This window comes from Erithacus rubecula (genome assembly GCF_903797595.1).
Source record: "Erithacus rubecula genome assembly, chromosome: 5".
NCBI lineage: Eukaryota > Metazoa > Chordata > Aves > Passeriformes > Muscicapidae > Erithacus > Erithacus rubecula.
This window is the reverse complement of record NC_136687.1, coordinates 7,130,572-7,154,553: the sequence shown is the minus strand read 5'-3', so window position 1 is coordinate 7,154,553 and position 23,982 is coordinate 7,130,572. Positions and strand designations below refer to the sequence as shown.

The 23,982-nt window shown below is 42.8% G+C and overlaps 1 protein-coding gene across 3 annotated transcripts in view; it reads left to right on the top strand.

The window, feature by feature from the left end:
- The window catches only part of MXD4 (MAX dimerization protein 4), a 36,278-nt gene extending 12,296 nt beyond the window's left edge, over positions 1-23,982 (top strand). For all 3 annotated transcript variants that reach the window (XM_079307015.1, XM_079307017.1, XM_079307016.1), the window contains exons 4-6: positions 19,357-19,471; positions 22,484-22,643; positions 23,552-23,982. In XM_079307015.1, coding sequence (XP_079163141.1) covers positions 19,357-19,471; positions 22,484-22,643; positions 23,552-23,700 — 424 coding nt within the window. In that variant the 3' untranslated portion in view covers positions 23,701-23,982. The remainder of the gene's footprint in view (positions 1-19,356; positions 19,472-22,483; positions 22,644-23,551) is intronic.

The following is a 23,982-nucleotide window of genomic DNA, read 5'->3' as shown; positions in this document are numbered from 1 at the left end:
CCTTCTGCTCTGCCTTAACATGTTTAAGCAGCACGGTAAATGAGGCACAGCAGCATTTGCAGCAGATGCAGGGCCAGAAGGAGAATCTATTAATTGTTCAATTGCTGTTCTCACTTTCAGTTCTGTGTTGTATCTTCGTAGTAGCTGGACCATATAGTACTTGCCTTGCTACCTTTTCTTTCTCTGCCATCTCAAGGTCAAAATAGGTAAACTGCACAGTATGTCTTGTGATTATACAACTAATGTTTCTAACTGCTGCTGCTTGCTGTGCCTCCTGCCGTTAAACTATACTTGAAGCCAGATTTTTATTATTCCTGGTGAGAACCTGCAAATGAGTGCAAGATCCTTGTATGTGCAAATGGGTGTTCACAAAAGCAGATGAGGTGTGTACAGTTCTGATGTATTGGTGTGAAGGACTCCTGCAATTTCTATTTCTTCTTTTTAACAACCCCCTCCTCCAGCACTGTGGGTGTATGAGCAGATAATACCGATCATGGTGTTTTTCACTGTGTTTTACTAAAATTACATTAAGATCTGTGCGGTGTCTTGCACGGTTTAATGGAAAATTTGTAGCTGTGGTGTGTCCCTGCAGCAGCTGGTCCCTGCAGCCTTTTCCCTCCTGTGCAGCCCTGCCCTGCCAGCTGGGAAGCACTGGATGTTGATTTTGGAGGTGTCTCCTTTCCAGGACCATTGCCTTTGACTCAGCACTGCCATGATGCTGCTCTGGCAAGGCACACTGGGTTATCTCACAGGAGCCTGGTGAGGAGGAGGAGGGCATGCCTGTCCTCCTCACCTGGAGTCCCAGGGCTGCACCCCTGCTGCAGGGCAGGGAAATGGCTTCCTCATGGGCATGGCCATTGTGTCCTGTGTGAGGGTGGCCAGGGGTGCCATGCACTGTACGTGGTGCTGTTCTGGGTTCTGCCCTGCTGCTGCACATCAGAGGTCTTATTTCTGGTTTTGATGTCAGTGGGAATGGCAGTGGTTGATCTCTGTGTGTCCTGGCTCGGCCATTTTAGCATTACCACTTTGTGTTTTCTGCTGCTGGGTCTCTATTTTGTGTGCTTTTGAGGGGGTGCTCAGAGGAAGACAAATTAAAGCAGAAACGTAATTCCAAGAAAAAAAATCTCATTATATGATAGAATTCAGATTACAGTTATGGTAAAGTGATTCATACATTAAATTCCTTTTCCTTTGCTTTAAAGGAAATTTCCTTTGCTCCCTAGAATACCCTGTTCAAAACTATAGTGTGGGTTCATTACAGGGAAACTCTGTAAGGACTTACCTGTCTAATGGCAGTCTTGTTTTGGTCCTGTGCATTTAAGATGTGCATCTTGGAGCCATGAAACAAGAAATCTCCTAAATAAAAAGGAGGAAGGCAAGAAATCTTCTATCCCAGGGACTGCTGAGGTACTAGAAGACACTGTAATAATTACAGACAGGTTAGTCAGTGGCACTTGGATGTAACTAGTTCCTAATGACAAAATGTATATTCATGTAGGTATTTTTTGTTGTTTCCAGCCAGACCATTAGGTCTGTATGCTTTCACAGAGCAATATAAATAGCAAGTAAATTAGTAATCGTGACTTTTTGCAAGGAAATTTTTAAATTGACCTGACAGCTGTATAGAGGAATTCAGCTTTCATAGTTTAAAAACACCCAAGAATTCATGAGAGACATAAGCTTCTTTAAAAGACACAGCATAATCTCATTTACTTGCATCAATTTATACTAGTTCTGCATTAGAAGGTAAAAGCCAAGGTGTATTCCCCTGAAGATGTGCTGGGGTCTCCACCCTGCTCTCTGAAGGCAGAGAGGAGCTGCCCTTGGCTGTTCACCTGTGTTCCTCTCCCCCAGGCTGTGCAGGGCTGCTTGAGGAGCAGACACCTCACACATGGAGCCCAGGCAGAGGATACTGGGATCAGCCCACCTTTGGTGCCACTCAGTCCTGCCTGGCCATGAGGGGCTCTGCTGCAGGAGGGATTTGCCCTTTCTCTGGCAAGTCTTTGGAGACAGCTCATGAAACTTGATGATTTTAAAGAACAACTTGTAAGAATTAGTGAGGAAATGAATAGGTGTACCTCAAAATCAGCAAGCCACGTGCTGCTGTCCCCAGACTGGCACCATATGAGCTGAAGAAGTGCTGTGTGACCTTGGTCTGGGTCCCAGGTCCCCAGGCTTAGATTTGACAAAAGCTGGTGAGCTGAGGGCAGATGGAGGTAAAAGCCAGCCATTGCTGTTCAAGCTGAGACTGCTGTGGAGTTGGCCTGGATCAATTGAGTGAGACAGCTCTGAACTTTCAGAAATGCAAGACCAGAATGGGGAATACATGAGACAGTGATTTGCAAACCTTAAAGCTGGAAAAAACCCAAACCTTTCTTTCTTCCCAAAGGAGCTTAATGTATGTGTTGTGTAGAGTGCTGACTGGGGGAGACTGAAAGTGTTCCCTTGAGCACAGAAGATAATACTGATGTGAGTTTTGTGTAGTCCTTAAAGCTGAAATCTTGCCAGAACAAAGTTTATATATTACATCATCATGTGTATGAATGGGAATCTCTGCAGAAACACAGGCTTTGATGAGCAATATATATTTTGATGGGAGCATTATTATGTAGAAGACAGAGCAGGTGCCTCTGAATTTAAGTCCTGATAGGTGATTTTCTCATGGAGGAATTGTACATTCAAGAGCACAGTTAGATTAATTGGTACATCAGTTTCACCTACCAGAGCTGCTTGGTGTTTAAAGTTTATATAAGCTGAGAGGATTCCTAGATGGGTGTCCTGAAATCTCCTTGGTGGCTCTTCATGTTAGTAAACTGCAGGGTTAATGAAAAGCATTGGTGATAAACTTGGAAGTTTTGAAACAAAACTGAAAGGTCATTGAAATAATAGCATACCAAAACAATGCTTAATGTTTATTTTTATTATGGGCTGCCTTTTCAGAATCACAAATTACCTTTGTGGTTAGCAGTGTTATTCAGCATAAAGTTGTAACTGCATTGATCCATCACGGAGTGGCTGTGGTGCCATGGCCAACTGAGAAAGCCCCTGAAGTGGTGCTGCAGGTAAAGTCTTTCCAGGGAAGGATCACCTGGTGTCTCACTGCTGTGCTTCCATCAGGAATTTATCCCAGCCCCGGTTGCACACTGGTGCTCCTGGATCCTGCTTCCTGCCAGAACAGCAGGAGGGGAGAAGCTTCCTCCTTTGGCCAGGTCACCTTCCTGACCCAGCTCACTGTCACACCCTGATGCCAGCATGGGGAGAGGGTGGGATGGCTTCTCTGAGTGTCAGTGTTAATTTAGTGTTAATTTACAGTACAGAGCAGTTACAGTTCACTTCTCTGTCAGTTTAATGTTTTTCCTAAGCATCCACTTTTGGCTGCTGTTGCCTGGAAAGTGCTGTGCTGGGTGGGTCTTACTGACCTGGGAAAGATCCCATTGTTATAATGGGTCTATAAAAATTGCTGCCATTTCTAGGATCTGTCCAGATTATACATAAACCATTCAGATAATGTGGCTGCTACATTGGGAACCACTTTGTCTTGCTAGTGGAATCTGACCTCTGTACTAGGTCTTTCTTCTGGTTTCCTTGTCAAGAAAAGAACTCTTTTTACACCATCTGGTTGGTATGAAGTGGTTTAATACAATCCCAGTGAATTGCAGTAACATGCCTTTGTACTCCTTAAGCAAGGTAATTTCTTAGGAGTGTGATTTGACTTTTGTGAGCTGAAAGCCACCATGGTTTGGGCATCTGCTCCCCCTCCCCAGCTATGACTGCTTCTCTGAGGGTTCCAGCTGTAGTGAGCAGGTGACTGGTGTTGCCTCAGCCAGTGCAAGGCTGAATCTCAGCTTAAAGCCCCTCTTGCCAGGTGTTTGCCTTTTAAATCTCTGTAATAAATTTTTTTGCACAGCTTGTTTAGCAAAGTCTATAAAGAACTGGACCTGCAGAACTGGAGATTTAATCCTGTGCTTTGTGGAATTAAAGAAATTGGAAGGTTTAAAACTTTGCACTGAAATGCTGTTCTTTCCTCACTGTTTCCCCATCTCTGGGCAGTCAGCAAGTGTCTGGACCTGTGACTTGGCCCTGCAGTTCCTGCTTAGTAGGTACTGTGGATATTTATGCACTGAACTGTTGTCTTTTCAGTGCACAGAGCAGCTCACCTGATGATGTACTCCCAACAAATGTCTTCCTAGCTACACTGCTGATTTGAAAAGGAGGAGTGTATTAAGCAGAGGAAGCCTGAAAATTAATCAGCTCAGGAAGTTATATTACAGGTACCAGAGATGTACACATACTCATGCTTTGGACAAAGCTTCTATTTTGCAATGAAAGATGTGACTAAAATACAGTTTGGACTCAATTATTATGTCCTTTTTTCCTGCTGAAGTCAGCTTTGGAATGTGGAGTGTAAGTGGAATCCTGGGTCTGGGCTCCAGAAAACTGGGTACTTCCTGGCCAGCCAATCTGCCAGCAGGGAGCAGATGGGTGAGAAACCAAGTGCATGCATTTTTTTCCACTTGAATTTGTTCATCCCTCTCTTCAAACATCAGTCCATTGTGTGTCAGCCTCTAATGGATTATGTAGAAGGTGGTTTATGTTTTCAGCATCTGCTAATTGACCTGGGTAGTTCTCATCCAGCATGGTAGAGAGAGTGGGCTGCACTTGTACAAAGTAGAGATGGATGGGACAGATTTTCTGGTACTTTCAGGACAGTTAGGTGCTGATTCCCTGCATATAGAGGAAGAGAGGGCTGGTGATGACTCTTTCCTGATTGGAGGGAAAAAACATAAGTTGAATTATGTATTTTGAAAAAGAGGGATTTTTTAAGCTTGCTTAGCTACATCTGGACAAGTGAGCTGGAATTTGATTTTTGTTTTTTTTAGAGGTATTTAGGCAGCTAATGGACTTTAAGAAGCTGGCCTCTGAAATGGATCTTACATAATGCAGTGGGAATCACTGGCTGAGTCCCAGCCAGTCAGGTCTGTGGAAGGCCACAGACCAATATACAGAAGTGGTACCTGCTGTGGTTTGACAAAGAAGCAAATGTGCCTGAAAGTCAGCAGTGCAGCTCCAGCTCTTTAAGGCAAGGCTGGCTCTGCACTCAGGATTCACACCAGATCTGCAGGAGGCTGGCTTACTTTCTCCCAAGTATGTCCCAGTGTCCCTGCTTGGAGCAGACAACAAGGAATCAACTTCAGCTGGAGGAGGTGGCTGTTCTGTGAGTTGCTTGTCCTATCTCTTCCTCTCCCTACCTCCATGCTGTATTGGCATCTGTAGCTCTATTTTTAGCACTCCTTTCCCTGGAGTGACTACCCCACTTGGGTATTTGATTTACCATGGCCTGGTCCCAAATTCAAAATGTCTCTTTCTGAATGGAACGGTGTGTACTTCCCTGGTGCAGCTCATGCTTCTTTTCCCTCGTGGTCTCTGTCAGCAGACACTTGTGCTTAGATTGACTGCCCAGAATTCCTTTGCAGGTCAAGTAGTTTTTAATCAGTGTTTTTTCCCTGTGGTACCCTGGCAGACTGTGGGCTCTACTCTGCCTCATGGCCAGGGAGCTTCAGTAGGAGCTGTGCCTGCCTGCAGGCTGAACCCTGCATCACATCTGGGCAGCTGCAGAGGATGCAGAAAAGGTTCCAGAAACTGAGCATTCAGACAGCAGATCATAAATGTGAAAAAGCATAGTGCTGTTCCTTCACAGGAGGTTAATTTGAGCCTTTTTTTGAAAAATAAAACCAAAAGCAGTTCAACACCCCATCCCCTCCTTCATGCATGGGAACCAGTTAAAAACTGACTCCTCTTGTCCTAAAGAACTGTGCAATCCACAAGAATGGATAAAATATTCCTTCTACCCACCCCTCCCTTTGTTTGGAAGGAGAGAGTTGTTTTGGGACTTCATTTCTTTTGAGATGGAAATACATATGCTGAGCTATGTACACATCCTTCGAGGCTAGAGCAGAGTGACAGGACTTGTCAAAGGATGTAAACTGGCTAATATTACTGTTTAATGCTAGTTTATGTTTCAGAAGCTTTTTTCTACACAAATTAGTGTGACTAATTCTGTAGCGCGTGGAGATTGGCACAGCCGGCACAGAAGAGGTGTGAGCTTGGATGTCTGTACATGAGGTCATGTTGCAATACTTCTAACTTGAAAAACTAATAAGTCTGGTTGCAGGCTACATGCCCTACATTAAGAAAGTTTTTATTAGGTTCTACCTTATAGCAACAAAGCAGATTTGTGTAGCAGTCAAAGACTACATCTGAATGTGGTACAACGCCTGTAAAAGGCTGGAGAAGTAGTGGTGAGTCCTCTTCTCCCATCTGCCACCTTGGGATTGATGCCTAACAGATTTATCTGCTTTTCTTTCCTTGATGCTTCAATTTGGGTAACTAAGTGAAGATACAAGGTGCTAAATAAGGGGCCTGCCTGGCATGTAATTGCTGCCAGGACTCAGCAGCTCCTATTGAAGTTAGGAATACCATCAGTGTTTGCAAATACCGGCTGCACAGACACTCTGTGTCTTACATAGCACATTAGCTGGTATTTACAAAACATAAAGGTAGCAAACCCTGTAATTCCCCAAGAAAGCTGACTTAATCCCGATTGGTAAGGGCTGTTGTGTTGACTGCTGCAATGAACAGCATGGGTGGAGCAAATAATTTCTGCTAGGGAAATTTGGAAGCTTGTTGTGTATGTTTGCTAGAAGCAGTTATTGGGTGTAGGTGCTAAGAGGTGTTTTAAATAGATTGTTGGGTGTCTTGGTTCCCACTGCCTGACTTTACATACTCACATGGCAAGTGAACCAAACTTCTGGCGCTTCCTTCCATTGCCAGATAAGCTCAGGACACTGCACTTAAGAAATCTGAGCTGAGTTTTGTGGGGAAGAAAGAAGGGAAGGGGGCAGAATTTTGAAAGCTGTTCCATACCTTATCATCCCCAGATGGATCATTTTCAGATTCTGCTCAACTGCACCCTATCTGATTCAGAGACAACCAGTTTTGTACTGTTCAGTGGAAAGGGAAATAGGATGGAAATTAAATTATAAACAAGGCACTATCTGTGTTGTGGCAAGCTGTATCTAAACTTGGAGGCAGGACTGTCAGATATCTGAAAGTCTCCACTGTCTCATGATGCCAGATTTTTTTTTTTTTTTTTTTTTTTTTTTTTTTTTTTTTTTTTCTGGGGCAGGGGGAAATAAGTGTTACTCAGCTTTTAATTCACCTGAAAGTAAAAGTTCCCATTGCAGCCTTGGAAGTGACCATCTTTAATTACAGTCAGTGCATTTAATCCTTCCCCTAAATTTGTTTATACAAACACCTCACTGTCTTCCATTCACCTGTAATTACAAGGTTTAAATGAGGGAGTTGGAGACATACAGCAAGACATTTGGGGACATGTATTCTTAATTACTTCAATGTGATTTCTTTTCTTCTCTTCCTTTGTTGTTCTCACTTGGGGTCTGAACCAGCCTTCATTTGGCTGGAACAGGCACCCTGCTGTTGTCCCAGGGCACCTCAGCTGTCTCACTGGAGCACATCTCAAGTATCTGCACTGGAAAAAGCAACACTCACCACTTCCTTCCCCAGTAAAGTCAATTCATCTGTGCATGCTCAAGCTGCCATCATTAGCTGTTCCCTCTAAGGTGGCCATGAGGCTTTGGTAGGTGCATGTGCCGAGGAAGTAATAGCAGAAGCAAAAATGAAAGTAACACATAGCACTAAGTATCTCTTTCTGATAGTTTCCTGATCAGAGTTTAGAACTTCCTACCACTGTGAACGAGCAAGTAATTGTTTAGGTGCTGAACTGGAGGCAGAGTTGCCTGGACACTGATGAGGTTTTACAGTTGTGGTGTAAATTGCTGTTGTTTCTTTTGGTGCCTTGTGCAGGTGGGAGCGAGGAGTCCCTACAGCATTTGTCAGGTTACTTAAATTGGATACTTGGTGTTTGGATATCGAGGTACAATTGACAATAAAACCACAGTCACAGGTATCCAGTATTGCAGATATTAATGCTTCACACTCATTTAGTTGATGCAAGAAAAGGCTGTCTGCCATCCCTAGGCCTTGTGCTCAGTGTGTGACAGCAATGCATGTTTCTAATTTAGCTAAAATAATTCAGCTTGACTTGCATCTCCTTTAATTTGGCATCATACAGTGGTATTAAAAAAAAAAGAAATCTTGAACACATTTCTCCCCTCATTTGTCATATGTACAAAATAAGTAGGTCTATAGGGAAGTTTAAAATTAGGCAGAAAAAGCTCACTAGGCCCAGTAGCATGCTCTCTTGGCTTAGTACTGTGCTGCAGCTCAACTTCTCTAGGCTTATTTAAGCATTGTAGTCTCCCCCTTGCTTTTTTTTTTTTTTTAAGATCCTTCCTGTTGGCAGCTGTCCTGAGACACGATGTTCTTGCTTAGCATTTTGATGTGGGGAAACAGTCTGATAATTAAAGCCGGTTTTGAGCCATGAGCTGATCTGTAAGCAGTGACTTGCTCTGGGGAGTTGTCAGTCATTAAATGTGTAGCTCATGTGCACAGAGCTGAGCTGCACCTTGGTCCTCAAGCCCCATGTCAGAGGGAGATGCAGCTCCCAGGAGCCATTTCTGGGGGAGACAGACTGCATCCTCTCCAGCCACCTATTGGTGAATGGTTAACCTGTGAAAAATTACCACTATCATCCTGTTTCCCTCTGTGTGTAAACCCAGTGCAAACCTGTTGTTGTTACACAGCTTTCCCTTGTTTAAATGAATGCAATTATCTTTAACTCATTCTCTGCAGTCCTTGACAAATTCCATACAAGAGTGCTGTGAAAGGTGGTGAAAGCCAGCACACATATGCAGGTCTGCAGACTCACACCATGGCTTTGGATGTGCTGTGCAAGTTTGCCTTGTGGTGCTCCACTGTCAGCAAAGGCCAAAGTTTTACTGCTGCCATGTAAATTAAATGGCTGCATGTCCTAAGCCACTCCTGGGGCTGCCATGGGCAGCATGTCTGAGGATGTGTGTGCCTCCATGTCACGTCGAGTGGGAATTACAACTGCTTGATCCTGTAATGGCATGATCTCGTGGTGGCACTTGCCTTATCTAATTGGGTCTGACACTGTTCTGAGGTAGCAGACAAACTTGAGTCTCCTGCAGTGTAATCTAAGAAACTTGAGTGCCAGTAAGACAGATGGGTTTGAGAGGTCTAATTTAGGAGGACTACTAAATTGCAATGTGCACATTTTAATGTACAAAACAAATGAGTGGCTGGCTGGTGAAGTGTTAAATAAGTTTATTAAAAGCATGGTTGATCAGTTTTTTGTGGACTCTGTTTTCAGTATGTACGATGGTATTTCCATCTCTGGTGTATTTCTCTACAAGGTAGATACTGTGTGATGCTGAGCTCGTGGTACCAGGTGACACCTCCCTCACTATTGCTTAAAAGTGTTTGAGAGGTAAACGTTAAAGACAATCAGTAGATAACAGGGCTAAGAATAGAAGACACCTGAAAAAGAAATTCCTTTTCAATAGCTCTAAGAATTGTTCCTATTTGTCTGACATTGACTTTGAAGGTTTAAAATACAGAAAACTGTTCTTTATATATGAGCACAACCTAAAGGCTGAAGTGCTAAAATAGAGTTTGAAATCTCCATTTTTTTTCCTTTTTGCAGAAGAAAAGAAATCCATACAAGGGCAAAAACATACTGCAATGGGTTTCAGCTGTTTGCATAATGTTTGATTCCTGTTGCTTCACATTCTTGCAAGGTCAGAGATTTATTGCCTATGGTCAAAGGATGTAGAATCTCATACATGTAAATTTATGATGGACACCATCCAGGAGAGACAAATGATACCCAGCTGCCATTACTTTTGCTTGTGATGCTTTTGAGAATCCCTGTATAGCTTGTAAATTCCTGTTGACATTTCCCATGAAGTGCATCTCAGATTTCTGTGCATTGCTGTTAGTTATTGCCGAGACCCAAGACAATGAAGGGCTTTTAAACCTTTCATGGCTGCTCTTCAAATAAGGGCAGCTTGAGACAGTGGGATGGCTGGAGCATGGGGAAATCTGTGAGGAAAAGCCTGCCTGCAGGGAGAAGTCTAGGAAAAAAACAAGGAGAGGAGATGAGAGTGGTCAGATGATGGTGGTGCAGCTCTCAGTACTGCAGAGCCTAAGGCTGTGGCTCCCCGGTGGGCAGAACAGCCACCAGTGAGAGCTGCTGGTGTGGTGTGCCCTGTGCTGGCCGGTGCCGCCGCTGCCGGGGCTGCGGGCGCGTCCCTCGCACGCTCTGGCAGCTCCTGCTCGCTCGGCAGCAGGACAGCTCCAGCGGGACAGCCTGGGGAGCAGTGCAGCAACAGGCACCGGCTGTGCCACGGGCTGTTTCTTCTGCTGGCCACAGTCGGATGTGACCGTGGCGCTCATGGGTCTGTCTGCTCCTGCTGCCGGCGCATTCCTGGAGGCGCAGCACGCGGGCAGTCTGGCCAGCCCCAGCTGCTGGGGCTCTGTCAGCTCTGTCCTGCTGCTGGTGTCCCTGTTCCTTTGCAGCATCATTCCAGCCCCAGGCAAGCCTCGGGAGCTGCTGCCATTTGCCTGTCTTAGCTGATGTCCCTGGCTTGTGGAAGCACATGGGTAACCACAGCTCACCTTCTGGTGGGAACCAGAGCATGAAGTGCATCAAAGTCTCCTTGTGGGGATTTTGAGAGGTGAGGAAATGTTGATGTAGCCCCATGCTTGTAACTGTCACTGCATTCAGCAAGGAGCTATTGGAGAGCTGGGTAATGGAGAGAGAGACAAAGAAGGCAACATGGGCAGCAAGGTCTGCCAGGTATTCCCTCTTTCAGGAGTCAGCAGCTTCCCTCTCACAGACCAGCCACTATTCACCTGTCCTCAGTTTGCATCACACTAGCTTTCTGTGCACTCCTACCAAGAGGCTTAGCTGGTCAAAAATGCATGGATTTGTGGCACCGCAGATGCTTCCATTAACTTATGTGTACTGAAAGATGCAGGAGTAAGTTCTGGTTCCATGTATGTGTTCTAAAACATGAACAAGTGCCATTTTTTCGGAGGTGGAAAGGTAAAGGTCAAGTGTAAAGTTTGCACTCAGCTGAAGTGGCACTAAGAGAAAGTAAATAAAATGCATTGGAACTGCTGTAGTGTGCATTTAGATATCGTGTAAAAGAGCTAAAATATTTTTCAGAGTGATAAAATGCATAAAACATGGAAATCATAGGCTGTGTTAACAGGCAGCAGAGGTTTTCTTCTATTTCCTTAGCATTAGGGACAGCACCAGAAATGCTGAGCAGTATTAACATGAAAACTTGCAGATAAGTCCAGAGCAGCACTGACTCTCTGAAAGCTTGTGATGGTAAGAGGCACTTGCAGCAGTTGTTATCCCTTGTTTGGGCACCTCCAAGGTACCCCAAGACCACTTGGCTGCTAAAGTGATGTGGCTGCTCTCAGTTTAGCAGAGCAGATGCACACAAGTATTCAGCATGCTGGAAATGCATATTGAGGATGAAACTGCCAGTTAATAGCACAGTGAATAAAGCAGGCAGTTGTACTCATTGTAGGGCTGTTGCATTTAATTCCCCAACAATCACTGCAATTAGGCCCTTGCTGCTCCTCCTGCCTGTTAGTTTCCACAAGGGCTTTACTGCTGAATTTAGTTGCAGAGGCCCTGTGAAGTGTTAGACAAAAAAATGCTTTGGATAAACCTTCACCAGCACACAAACTTCAGGCATTTGTTTTTAACATGAAAAAGACCCCCAGCTTACTGCAGACCATTGGTGTTTGGTTTATCTTCCCTTGGATAATAAAAAGGCAAGAGGTTTGCTGTAAGAGCAGGACTGCATTTTCTGGGTTTGACTCCAAGGCACTCAGCTGTGAGCAAGCTTTTCACACATCTCAGAGCAATCTGCACACTGGGTGCCTTGCTATGGTACAGTGCTTTAATACTAAGATGGTTTTCTTTCCTTTTCTCTAAAGCATATTTGTTGTGTAGTTGAAATAGATTGTGCAGCTCAAGTGTGAGCTGGAGCATCCTTTAGAAAAAAAGAGAAGTATTTGAGGTATCCTGTGTAGAGGAGAAAGTATTAAAAGTGTTTCTGAGTGAAATAAATCTGAAAGAAACAGGATTTTTTATTGCAGTGAAGGGTTGTTATCTTCCAGTATGTTCAATATTTTGCTGAATATGTGCTAAATACTGTCTGGACCACTAATAAATTGGTTTCTTTGGAACCATTTATCTGATTGAATTTCTGTGATTTTGTAAGATGGAAGCTTATAAATAATCTCTTTAAATGCCTTTGTAAACAAATGTGTTTTAATTAGTACAGAGTCATCTTTGGTAGCTTACAAAAAGTGTAGAGCTGTAAATATGTAAATCCTGACACATTAATAAAAGTCTTACCTTTAAGAGGAGCAAGGGAAGTATGCTTGAGTACCAGCTTCTACTGAGCAGAGTTGGGTGTATAATTACCTGATTACCAACATTGCATATGTGGCCATGATATCCAGGACTACACAAAATAATATGAACATATTAAATTTTCAGTACCATTAAAACAATTTGCAGCAAAATTCTGTCACCACTTTAGAGTGTGACTGTGCACAGAATAAAAAGAGCTGCAGCCCTTAAGATGTTGTCTTGTGTCAAGCTCCAGTAAGAAGGAATTGAAGCTGGTATCACAAGCCAGGCAGTTTCTTGCCCTCCTTTTACCTTGGTGGCAGGTGAACCCTGCAGTCACACTGGGGAAGTTTTTACTGCTGCATTTCTGCATTTTTTTAAACCTTTGAAATAATGATGTTTATGAATAATGATGCTGTCTGTGTTCATCCTGACTTGCTGCATATCACAGTGTCCTGAGCTTCTCTTTGCTGATTCTGTCTAAAACTCAAGTGCTCCCTGTATGCAGGTATTTGCATTTCATAAATAAATCTGTGAAGAATCTTCCTGTAAAAACATGACTGTCTTACAATTGCAGTTAGCTCACTTCTGTATTTTATGCTGAATTTCATGTCTAGCAGGGAGATAAAATCATCTTGCTTTAAGGAAGAAACACAACCATTAGTTCACTGCTGGTGTGTCTGACCCAAAGCTGTGGGCTCTGGTCAGACTGTTTTGGTTCATAGTGTATCTAGATAACATTTGACTCCAGAAGTGAATTTTTGGTGCAGAGGTTCTTCTCTTGACTTTACCCTATGCACATTATTAAGCCAGATTACATAGTCATTATGCAACAATGAAAAATTTAGTAACTGCTCTATATTTAAACCTTTGTGTATTAACTTCATAGCATGGCACCAGGATAGGTTTGAATGTGGAAAAAAATGTGAAACATTAGAAAAGGAATCTGAAATGCTTAGGTAACTCTGTCTAGTTTGTAATGATTCGTCTTCTAGATTAATTTCAAATACTTCAAATTGAAGTTTTTATTAAGGGGTTTAGTTGGTACTGAATTTGCCTTGTGATAGGTCTTCTTTTTGGACCAAAATGGTTAACATACAGAAATGACAAATTTTTAATTTATTAATATATTTCAAATCTATTGGTTGTTCTCAGTGGTGTGGTTTGTAGTGATTGCATTGCTTGAGTTTGATCTATAGTGTCTTTTTCTTTCCAGAAGAGCACCAAACAAATATATCTAGCAGTTGATTCAAGAGTATGTCAACTCCTGTACACAGAGCTAGTTTAGTGGAGTAAAACTGGGACATCTGAAACACAGACACATGTTCAGCCACACAATTGTTTTTAGCACTAGGGCACCCTACAGAAAGCACAGCTAGGGCCTGCTTGTGGGGCAGCATTGCTTCATGCCAGCTTCAGTCTGCTGAGGTGTGATGGGCTGTGGAATCAACAACATCACATCTAACCCTGCCAACTTCTGCTGCAGCCAGCAGGAAGGGAAATTCAGGGCATGCAATGTGGGAATATGGACATTTAGTGGCTTTTTGGCCATTTCCTAACCTTCCAGATCCTTGCTGCCAGTATGGCCAGGACAGCTCCGTTGCCAGACTGGGCAGCCTTCTAGAAGCAGGAGCAGGTGTGCACCAGACAGAACTGCTCTGGGACTTCCCACAGGATGGCAAACTGCTGAGAGAGAGTGGCTGCTTGCTTTGTGCAGCCAGCTCTGGGTTAGCAGGGACTGGGTCCATGTGAGAGCCATTGCTGTGCTCCAGGCAGGCTGTGGAGTGACACAGGAGGGTGTGACAAACACTTGTTGTGAATTTGACTTCTCTGTAATGAGGTTTATGCTCTTGCTTACAGTTGTTCAAAAACAGATGAGCATGGCCCTTCTGACACTTCAGCAGGTGACCTCTGGCAGTCAGAGCACGATGGCAGCAGTGGGAACTGTTTGTCTTTGGCAGCTTCCAGGAAACACCCACCCCGTGCTGCCTACCATAAACACGTGGAGGGCTTTGGAAGCTTGTCTGCAGGGAGTGCCCAGCTGGGCTGCCAGGATGGACAGGCACACATTTCACAGGAACTCAGTGCTGTCACCCTGTCTCATGAGTGTCTGTGGCCATTTAATGTCACCAGGGCCTGGCTGAGGCATGCCATGCTGAGGACTGAGCAGATTTTTTGGGATATGCACCGTGCCTTTGCAGCTGGCTTTGTGCAGCTCAGTGGCCTCTAAATAAACCCTGTAGATTTATACTTGAATGGTTTAGGAAACACACCTTTGCTGCTGTCAAAAAACTGTGCAACTACTGCTTGAACAGCTATCTGCTGTCTGACTGGCTGCAGGCCATTTCTCTCTGCTGTGCTGGACCTGAAAAAGCCCTGGAGAGCCCCTGTGGAAAGGCTGCAGTGGATCAGGTCACTCCACAAGCCTACCAGCATTCTGTCAGTCACAGTGCCACAGGGTTAAGCCACACAGCTGTGGATGCTTTGCTGGTACATGAATGGGAGCAATCTTGGGAGTCAAGTGCTGAAGGGTCACAGGCAATCTTGGATGTACATGTTCACAGACATGAGTGTGTGTCTGTGAATGTTCATGGCTCTGTCTGGGTAAATCTTTAAGAACCTTCAAGAACTGCCTTTCTGGGAAACCTATTCTGGTTGTGCACCACTGCCCCAATGAAAAATTTGTTTCCCAATGTCTATCCTGAATCTCTCAATTCACAGCCATTGGCTTTTGTTGTATTATTTAGCCCTACAAAGAGGTATTTTGTTTCCATTGCAACCGCCTGTCAAGTAGTTGTAGGAATTTCTTGGAGTTGTTGCAGTTTCCTTGGAATGAAGATTATCCAGGGTGAACAATTAACTTTTTTGTTTCTTTTTTTTTTTTTTTTTTTTTTCCCTGCATCTTAGTATTTAATTTCTTGGTGTCCTGCTTGGATTTCCATCTGGGATTTCATATATGCAGCAAGGCTTATTGACTATTATTTAATAACTAATTTAACACAATTTTGAAATTGATTAGGGTCAGAGATCTTAATATACCTTTGTATGGCAACCCTTTCTTTGAGAAGTGGTGGGCCTGCCTTTTCACTGCCAACCACTTGAGCAAACTGGAGTATCCAAGGACTGGAGTCAGTGAGTGGTCTTCCTGTGATGGTCTTCTGGTGGATGTCCTTGTTCTGTAGGAAAATTCTTAATAACACCTTTTTGCTGCTTTGTCCCTCCATGCTGTGGGGCTCCAGGGCTCACTCTGCCATGGGCTCTGAAACCCCTGCCTCTACTGCCCATCATGGCTTATGTGGATTCAAAACCAGCTGGAGGCAGTTCCTGCTGGTAGCCTTTGGGTCAGTTGTCAGCAGGTGGCTTTGTCCTTTATGTGAATGTGAGGAGCCACAGGACAGCTGCCAGACGTGGCCACTGCCCTGGAATGCTGACCAGCCTGGGCTTATCAAGCACTAGAAGAGCTGTAAAGCAGCTCAGAGAACCCTGCTGTGAACTTGCTTATAGAGAAACACTGGGGTCTTGAACATCTGAACCCCCTTTATCATCTGGCACAAAGGACAGTGTGGTAAATCAGACTGGGCACCCATGCACAGAGCTCTCCATGTGTGGGGCTACACCCACAGCACAGAGCTGCAGGCTTGATCTGGATTTTGGATGGCATTTTTTAGATCCCTACTTTCCCAAATGAAATTTACCTGTGACCAGGGGGATATTGCTGTACATCCATGGGAGGTGAGGAAAGTGCCTTTTCTGTCATCTCTGTGTCCAGGCCTGATACCACACTGGGTGTGGGCAAAGTGCTGGGGTGGGAAGCTGGAGCAGAGCATAAATCCCCAACTTAACCATGTTTCATGCACAGAGACTGTTACCCTGCTGCTCTGACACCAGACTGCTTGGGGTTTTTTTTCCCCTTTCATTTTGTTATTTTTTTAGGTGGAATTTAAGGCGTGAGCTGCAAAACACAAAGCAGCTCTGGCTGTGATTACCTCTGTGAGAGCCCTTCCCTCCTCCTGTGGTCACAGGCAGCTGAGGAAAAGCAAAAGCTGTCAGGTCCCTGCAGAAAAAGAGAGAAATTAGTGCTGGCAGAGTTTGCAGGAGACAACTTATCTGCTGTGAAGTTTGAGTCCCTCGTTCCTGCTGGTGTGATCTGTTAATGTAACATGCCTGAAATGTTTTCTTACATTCTTACAGTTTTTTTCTAAGATGTGCAAGATGAAAAATGTGGGGATATTTACTCCAGTACCAGAGGAATTGTGGTGGGCTGATTTTCTTCTTGTATGTTCACAATCTATGCCATTAATTATAATACACGAATTAGTGACATAAACATGTCTGCATTTATGTAAAGAACTGTGTAAAGCTTATGCTTTAAAATCTGTAATGGATTCATAGGTGTTGAGTAAATCTAAGAAAAAGTCCTTTTAAGAAAAAAAGGTGAAATTGGAGGAGGTCTTTCAGCTAGTGTGTTTATTACATTTACTGCTATCAATATCAGTTGGTAGTACCTAAAAAAGCCTTAAAGCAGTTTTGTTAATATCCAGCTCTTAATTCTTCTCACTGGTCACTTAAAATACTCTTCTTAAATTCAGCCCCATGTTCTTCATGGCACTTCTGTAAAGTCCTGCTCTACTGTGCTGGCAGGTAACATAACAGTTAGTGCTTTAAAAAGGCACACAGCCATACTCCTGAACCTTGGCAATATTTCTGTGAACTCCCCAGCTGATGGCAAGGAAGTGCACTAAAGCCTTACTTTCTTCTCCCTGTGGTAAGCAGACTTTCTTTAAATAGCAAGAAGCAAATAAGTTTAGTATGTAGTCTGGTTTAATTAATGTTTTCCAGAATTAATACTAAGTAAATCTCAGATCAACAGTTCTGTATATTCCTTATCAGACTTTTAATTGCTCCAAGTATATTCCTCATTCCATTTCTAGCTGTTTCCCTCTCTATTTACTATTTGGTACTATCCTTCTCCTCTTCCTCCCCACATGCTCTTTCTCTTCAGTCCCCACTTTCTTGTCATCAGTCTAAATACAATTGCATCCAGGTTAGGCTGAGTGATGCAGACTCCTGTGTATGCTCAGAGGCCATTTAGAAAACAAAAAGATTATTTGAATTTACTGCCTGATGCAAGTTTTATGTATATGAAACACAAACTCAGCCAGGTAGTTGTTAGAGATTAATAGATACAGAAATAAAATTTTGTCTCATTAAGATTTTCTGTATAAATACCTCTAGTCCCTAATTTGGGTATTTAATTATTTTAAAGATTGATATCCCAGTTTAAGGTAGCAGCCTCAGGGGATCTAATGGGGCAATTTTTGGGAATACTTAGGCCAGTCTTTGTTGGTGTTGTTTAACTAAAAGCATTTAGATTCTTAAGTTTAGAGCCTTGTATTTAAAAACAAACCCTAGGCCTAGACTAAAAGTCTGTCGTTAGTTTTCTCTTGTGAATCACATTTTCACCAAAAATCCTTTTTCCCTAAGTGGCTTGAAGAAAAAATTTTAAATTTTATGGAAATGCTTTGTGATTTCTTACCTAGTACACTGCTGATTTATAGGCAGAATAATATAGACAGAACTAAATGTGTGAATATGTTGTCGTTACTGTTCTGTATTAGATTCTACTTTTCTTTTGGGATTTTTCACCATTAATTCTCAGGTTGTTTTCACACTGCACTAATCATTCCAGTTACACATGTGTAATTTGTCATTAGGTACATATTAAATCCTCTTTAGCTGCATTTCAACACTTATGCTGGACTGTGGTTCTGAACTCACTGCTCAAAAGAAAGTTCATTCTCAACCAGAAGTGTTGAATTCCCTGCAATGTTTCCTTCATGCATCAAGCAAATTTGAAAAAGATAATTATTCACCTCACACTTGTGATCTGCTTCAGTTACCCTTACAGCTGTGAGGGCCATGTCAGCTCCAGGTCATTGCTTTGCTCAGCCTGTAACAGGCTGGCAGAAAGGAGAATTTTATTCCATGAATAGTTATTAATGGAAGCACTTCCACATCCATTTCTATCTCATTGCAGAACCATGTGGATTCCTGTTCAAGGGCTGTGAATTAAAACCTGGAGAGATTTTCTTTAGGATGGAACTGTGGAAGCAAACTCACATGTGGTTTTCTGGTTGGCCCCTGCCTTGTTTTGGATAGGTCAAGCAACTGCTTCATGGACTGTTGTGTTGCTGCTTTCTAGTTTGGAAAACATTTGTAGAAATAGTACTGTGTTCATCCTCTTTTTACTGGTAGATTAATGGTAGTAGTACAGGAGAGATTGTTGAGAGCAGCACAGTGATACTTGCAAGGGAGTAACAGAGGAAGCAGGACCCTGCTGGTGAGGAATATGGCTGGAAGTGTGTTTTCTTGTGTGTTTATAATGAACACTGTACAGTGAGAGGAAGAATGTCTTCTCCTGGGGGGACTGTGGGTCAGAAGAAGGGAGGAGAAGGGGCATCAGGAGCTCCCTGTTAAAACACATGGATAAACCATGGCTGGAAACAGCTCTGAGCTGTGAAGAGCTGCCCTCAGCCTGCATAGCTGGAGTGTGTCCTACTGCAGCAGGCAGGGGTAGGAATGGGGAGAGGGGGCTCAGGGTCTGCAGCTGCCCACAGCTCTGTCTGTGCCAGCAGAAACCACTGCACTGGAACAAAATCCCAGTTTTTTTTTTCCTTACCCAGCCATAGGCTGAGTGAGCAGCCTTGCCTGAATGTCTCAGACCCCAGTTTGCTTAAGATGGGACTGAGCAGGCTGAGCTGTGGAACACAGGTAGGAGCCTCCTGTGGGAGTGTGCCGAGCAGCATTACTGCATTTCAAGTGACCTTTCAGTCTGAAAGGCTGCCAAAGGGAGGGGAAAGGAAGCCACTGGTGACTCGAGTTGTGCACAGAGATCCTGCAAACAGATGGTGTTTGCATATAGGATATTCTGTTCGAGTGCAGCTCCACTCCAACTCTCGTTTTCATGCTTGCAGGCGGGCTAAACTCCGGCTATATTTGGAACAGCTCAAACAGCTTGTGCCTCTCGGGCCGGACAGCACCAGACACACCACTCTAAGTCTGTTGAAAAGAGCTAAGATGCATATCAAGGTAAAAACATTCATCCATGTTCTTGTTTCTTTTAAGGGAGAATCTTCCAGAATGTGTATCCATAGAGAGGAAACAAATTTTCACACAAAATCCAGATCCATATGTCCAATCTTCTGGATTTATTGGCCTTTATTACTTGCAGGGATTTCAGTCACAGTGTCAAAGTTTAGTGTTTTGCAATTTAGCATCTCACATATATAAAACAGTGATTTAGTGATTTCTGCTTAGTTACTGACTAGTGTATTTAATGATTGACACTATAATTAAAAAACCTGTAAAAGCTGTTCTTTGATTAGTGTATTTATTTTTAAACAACTGAGCAGAGCAACATTGGTACTGCATTGTTTGAAATGTAAAAAGCCAGATCCATTCATGATGAAAAAAGGTAATGGAATCCAAAGATCATATCTAGTAGTGAGCCTTATCCCCATCAACATTTTGTTGACCAGACTCTCATTTAAATGAAACAAAAAATTAAATGTGATCTCCTGATAGTTGGTGCTCCCCAGCTTCAAATCTCACTTACGATCCAGCAGCAGTGCGGGTTCTACATTTGCACAGGTAATTCAAAGGAGGTTATTCCTCAGGCCTCCTCTGTCTAAAGACACCTTCACTCCCATTTTCACTGTGATTGTTTTCAGGGAACAGGGCTATATGCAGAAATAAGACAAAGAGGTATTCAAATGTAAAAGTTAAAGAACAGGTTTCTGCTTCTGTGTCCAGGACTATAATTACTCATCTGGCATTTTTTCAGTGTTACAGAGAAACAGGTCAAAAAAAGTGTTAGGCAAAATTGACCACTGCCAGTAATCTTGGAATATTTTGGAGAACAGCCTGCTGATGCACAGCTTTAAGATTCACTGCAGTTACAGAAATGGGTGTGATTCATATGGAGAAATAAAGATTAATTTAAGCAAAACCATTCTTGTGAACAAGTTTACAGAGCTACTTTTTCAGCACTTCTAAGCACATTTACTCCAGCTGGGAAACCCCTGTTTTTGCCATTTGAGATTTTGGCCTCTTGTTTATAATTCAGGCTAACATGCATGAAAGGCACTGCATGTGGTTTTTGTCTTGGGCTGCCCCCCTATCATGGGCTTATGCATACAAATTGAAAAACTGTTTTTACAAGTGGCGAGTGTGTGAGATTAGCCCTGTAGTTACCATTTCAGCTGCTGATAAAAAAAGCTGGGAACAGATTCTTTCCAGATCCATCTTACACAGCACCACGGACTCGCTTTCTGAAAACCGAGACTGAAGTTTAACTTCCTTTTCAAGATTTTAACTGAACCTGCCCTAACTGGGCTGGCATTTAACTACTCCCCCTTGTCAGGTCAGCTCCCTCCCCTGCCCTGCCAGAGCTTGCCTGTGCCCAGCTGGCATTTGAACACAGTCATTAGTTCTGAACTTTTCACACACACACCCCCCGATACATTGAAATTGCTCTGAAAGACTGGACGGGTTTGAGTCTCCTGGATATGAATCACGGAGTTCTTTCCTAAAATAGTTGTTAGAGTTTGGGATTGCAGCCAGGAAAATACAGGAAAAGGAAGCCTGATCAATTGGGCACATTTGTTCTGTACATGGATGCACCAACCCCTTTTCCTATTATAACATTGTGTATCCACCTATGATGATTATCTACAGAGTATATTGCCTGGGAGGGGGCTGAAAATGTGGCAGAACAAGGTAGATTTCATTGAGCCAGGAAACTGCCCCACTCAAGAGTGTCAATTATTTTTTCAAACGCTTTTATTTCAGGCTTGCATGGGAACAGCAAAAAAACAGTGAAAGGGTTTTGCTTGTGTTTTGCTGTGCACTGTCCCAGCCTGCTCTCCTCAGAAAACCAAACCTAGGTTCATTCAGAGGCAGGGAGGAATCTTCAGCAGCTGTATTCACTCCCTGCACATCTCCTAAATCTCAGTGATTGTGTAAACACAGCTCACAGAGAAATCTGCTCACTCTTTATAAGTGCTTTTACTGCTACAACCTGTAATTTACTGCATCAGATACATTTTTAATAATACAAGGTGTTTTGATTTGGGTATCCTTCATGCTTTTGATCCCATCACACTCTTAATTTTTTCCCTAATTATATAGTCAATTTTTTTAAATGGCCACCAGTGATTTGGAAGAGGGCTCACTTCAAATACTAAAAGATTCTTTATTCCTGTTACTGCATTTGGATCAGCAGTGCAGCACATTTTACTGGGTGTGAAGTATTCTTTTTATTTGCAAAATTAATACCTGCTTTTATTCTGTCAGAGGGGAGATTTTAGGTAGATATGTGGAAGGCTCCTTTTACAGGCTGTTTGCTGAGAAATTATGGATTAATACCATTGACTTTGTAGGTGGTATCAGAGAATTGCCATACTTGCTCTGCATAAGTTCAAGAAGACAAAATGCAAGATTAGAGAGATTTGTTAGTAAATTCCTCTTCCTATATATAATTAATGTTGCTTATTGTTAATGAAGCTTTTTAAATGCTGAAGTTTTGGTCTACGTTAGGAGGGAGGATATTCAGAAACTAATGATGGTTCCTTTATGGTGATAGGTGAAATAAGGGCCTCATCTAAAGAGGTGTTAAAGAGGTGTTTCTCACAGAAACCTGAGCTGTGCTTGAGTTATCAAGGATGATGCTGGTTTTGCCTGATAAAATGATTTAAATATTCCCCACAACCAAGGCAACAATAATTCTGTCTTAGCCAAGGAATGTTTGTTAGTGACAAGAGAGTCTCTGAGGGATTTATGTTTTTATTATTATCGTTAATTTTTTCCCCTGTAACCATATACCTTACTGTGAAACAAATTGTACTGACCTCTACAGAATGCTAACTAAAAAAACTGCACTTTTAAATTTAATTTTAACTTTACATTAATTAATTAAAACATTTAAATTGCTTTCAAATTACTATTTTCGAGAAGACCTTAAGTTCCTTATGCTTTGACATGGGTACAGACTGTCAGCTTACTGTACAGACTGTCAGCTTACTGTGTTTCTCTCCCTTTAAGAAATTGGAAGAGCAGGACCGAAAAGCTCTAAATATTAAAGAACAATTGCAGCGGGAGCACCGCTACCTCAAGCGCAGGCTGGAGCAGCTTTCCGTGCAGGGCATGGAGCGAATCCGCACTGACAGCATGGGATCAACAATATCCACTGACTCTGAACAAGGTAACCGAGCCAGCCTTCCCAGAGGGCACTGGGGAAACAGGGAGATGGCATTTAGAGCTCAAATCCAGCTTGCAACAAAAGCCAGGCAAAACTATTCCACGCTGCGATGTGATGAGTAAAAAATTAACGCAGCTTTTTCACATTCTGTAAAAATGGTCTTTTTCCTAATCAGTTTTGAAGCTGTTAATATTGTGTGGATTTTTGAAGCTGTTTATCCTGCATGGGTTTTTTTGCCATTTTTTTTAACAATTACTATTTAATGGTTTGAATTTTTAGTGTAATTCTTAGTAAGTCTGGCATACTATTTTCTGGTGGAAAAAAAAAAATCGTATTTGGCTTAATTCATTTGTGTGAATAAATGATTTCCACATCATTTATTGTGAAATATTAAAACATTTTCTGTGCTATGAACACCAAGAGTTCTCTGCATTTGGTTCTCGTTTAAGACAGCTTGTCAGGCTGGCTGTTGCCATTTCTTATTTTCCCGTTTGGAAGTTTTTCTGTGTGGAACAGTCACCCAGGCTGGCTGTTTCAGGTCTGGGGACAGGTAGTCACACCACAGCCAGCCAACACCTGCATGGTTGGAATTGCCGTGGGCAGTGCTGCAGTATGAGAGCCTCTGAGGGCCAGCTTTTTTCTAAATCAACCTTTCTAAAGGTTGGAACAGTTCTGGGAAAGCATTTGGTATTGATGTCATACAGTATATTTATGTGGCTGAGGACAGAAGGGATTTTAATTCTCAGGTGGATAAGATGATCCTTTCCTCAAGAATTACTGTGCCAGTTCTTACTTTTTTTAAATTATTGAAACTGAAGTGTGATTCAGATTTCAACTGGATGTTGATTGACACTGCCCCGTGACTAGTTGCTACAACTTTCTCAAAATGTGCCTTCTTGTGTTTTCTTTAGAAGTAGACATTGAAGGAATGGAGTTTACTCCAGGTGAAATGGACAGTGTTGGAAGTGCCAGTGATGCTGAAGACCACTACAGTTTGCAGAGCGGTTCGAGTGACGGAGGTTACACACATTCCCGCAGACTGAATGCCAGGCTCTCATAGTGCCTGAGTGACCCGCTCAACTCAGGACCATCTGACTGAAGCACTTATATATGAATATTCCAGAGGTGTCAACTGCCACTCTTCCGGGAAACCCCAACCACAATACTCTGACATGGAGGTTTCTTACCCCACGGTTCCCTGCACTGTAACCACAATATTAGATATTGTAAATCATGGGTTTGCTGCAGAGAACTGTGGTTAGGTACAGTTGTGACTTAAAGCTAGCTTGATGTAGCCATCCTGCAAATTAAAGGAAATAAATTATGTCGTTCCATTCAAGAA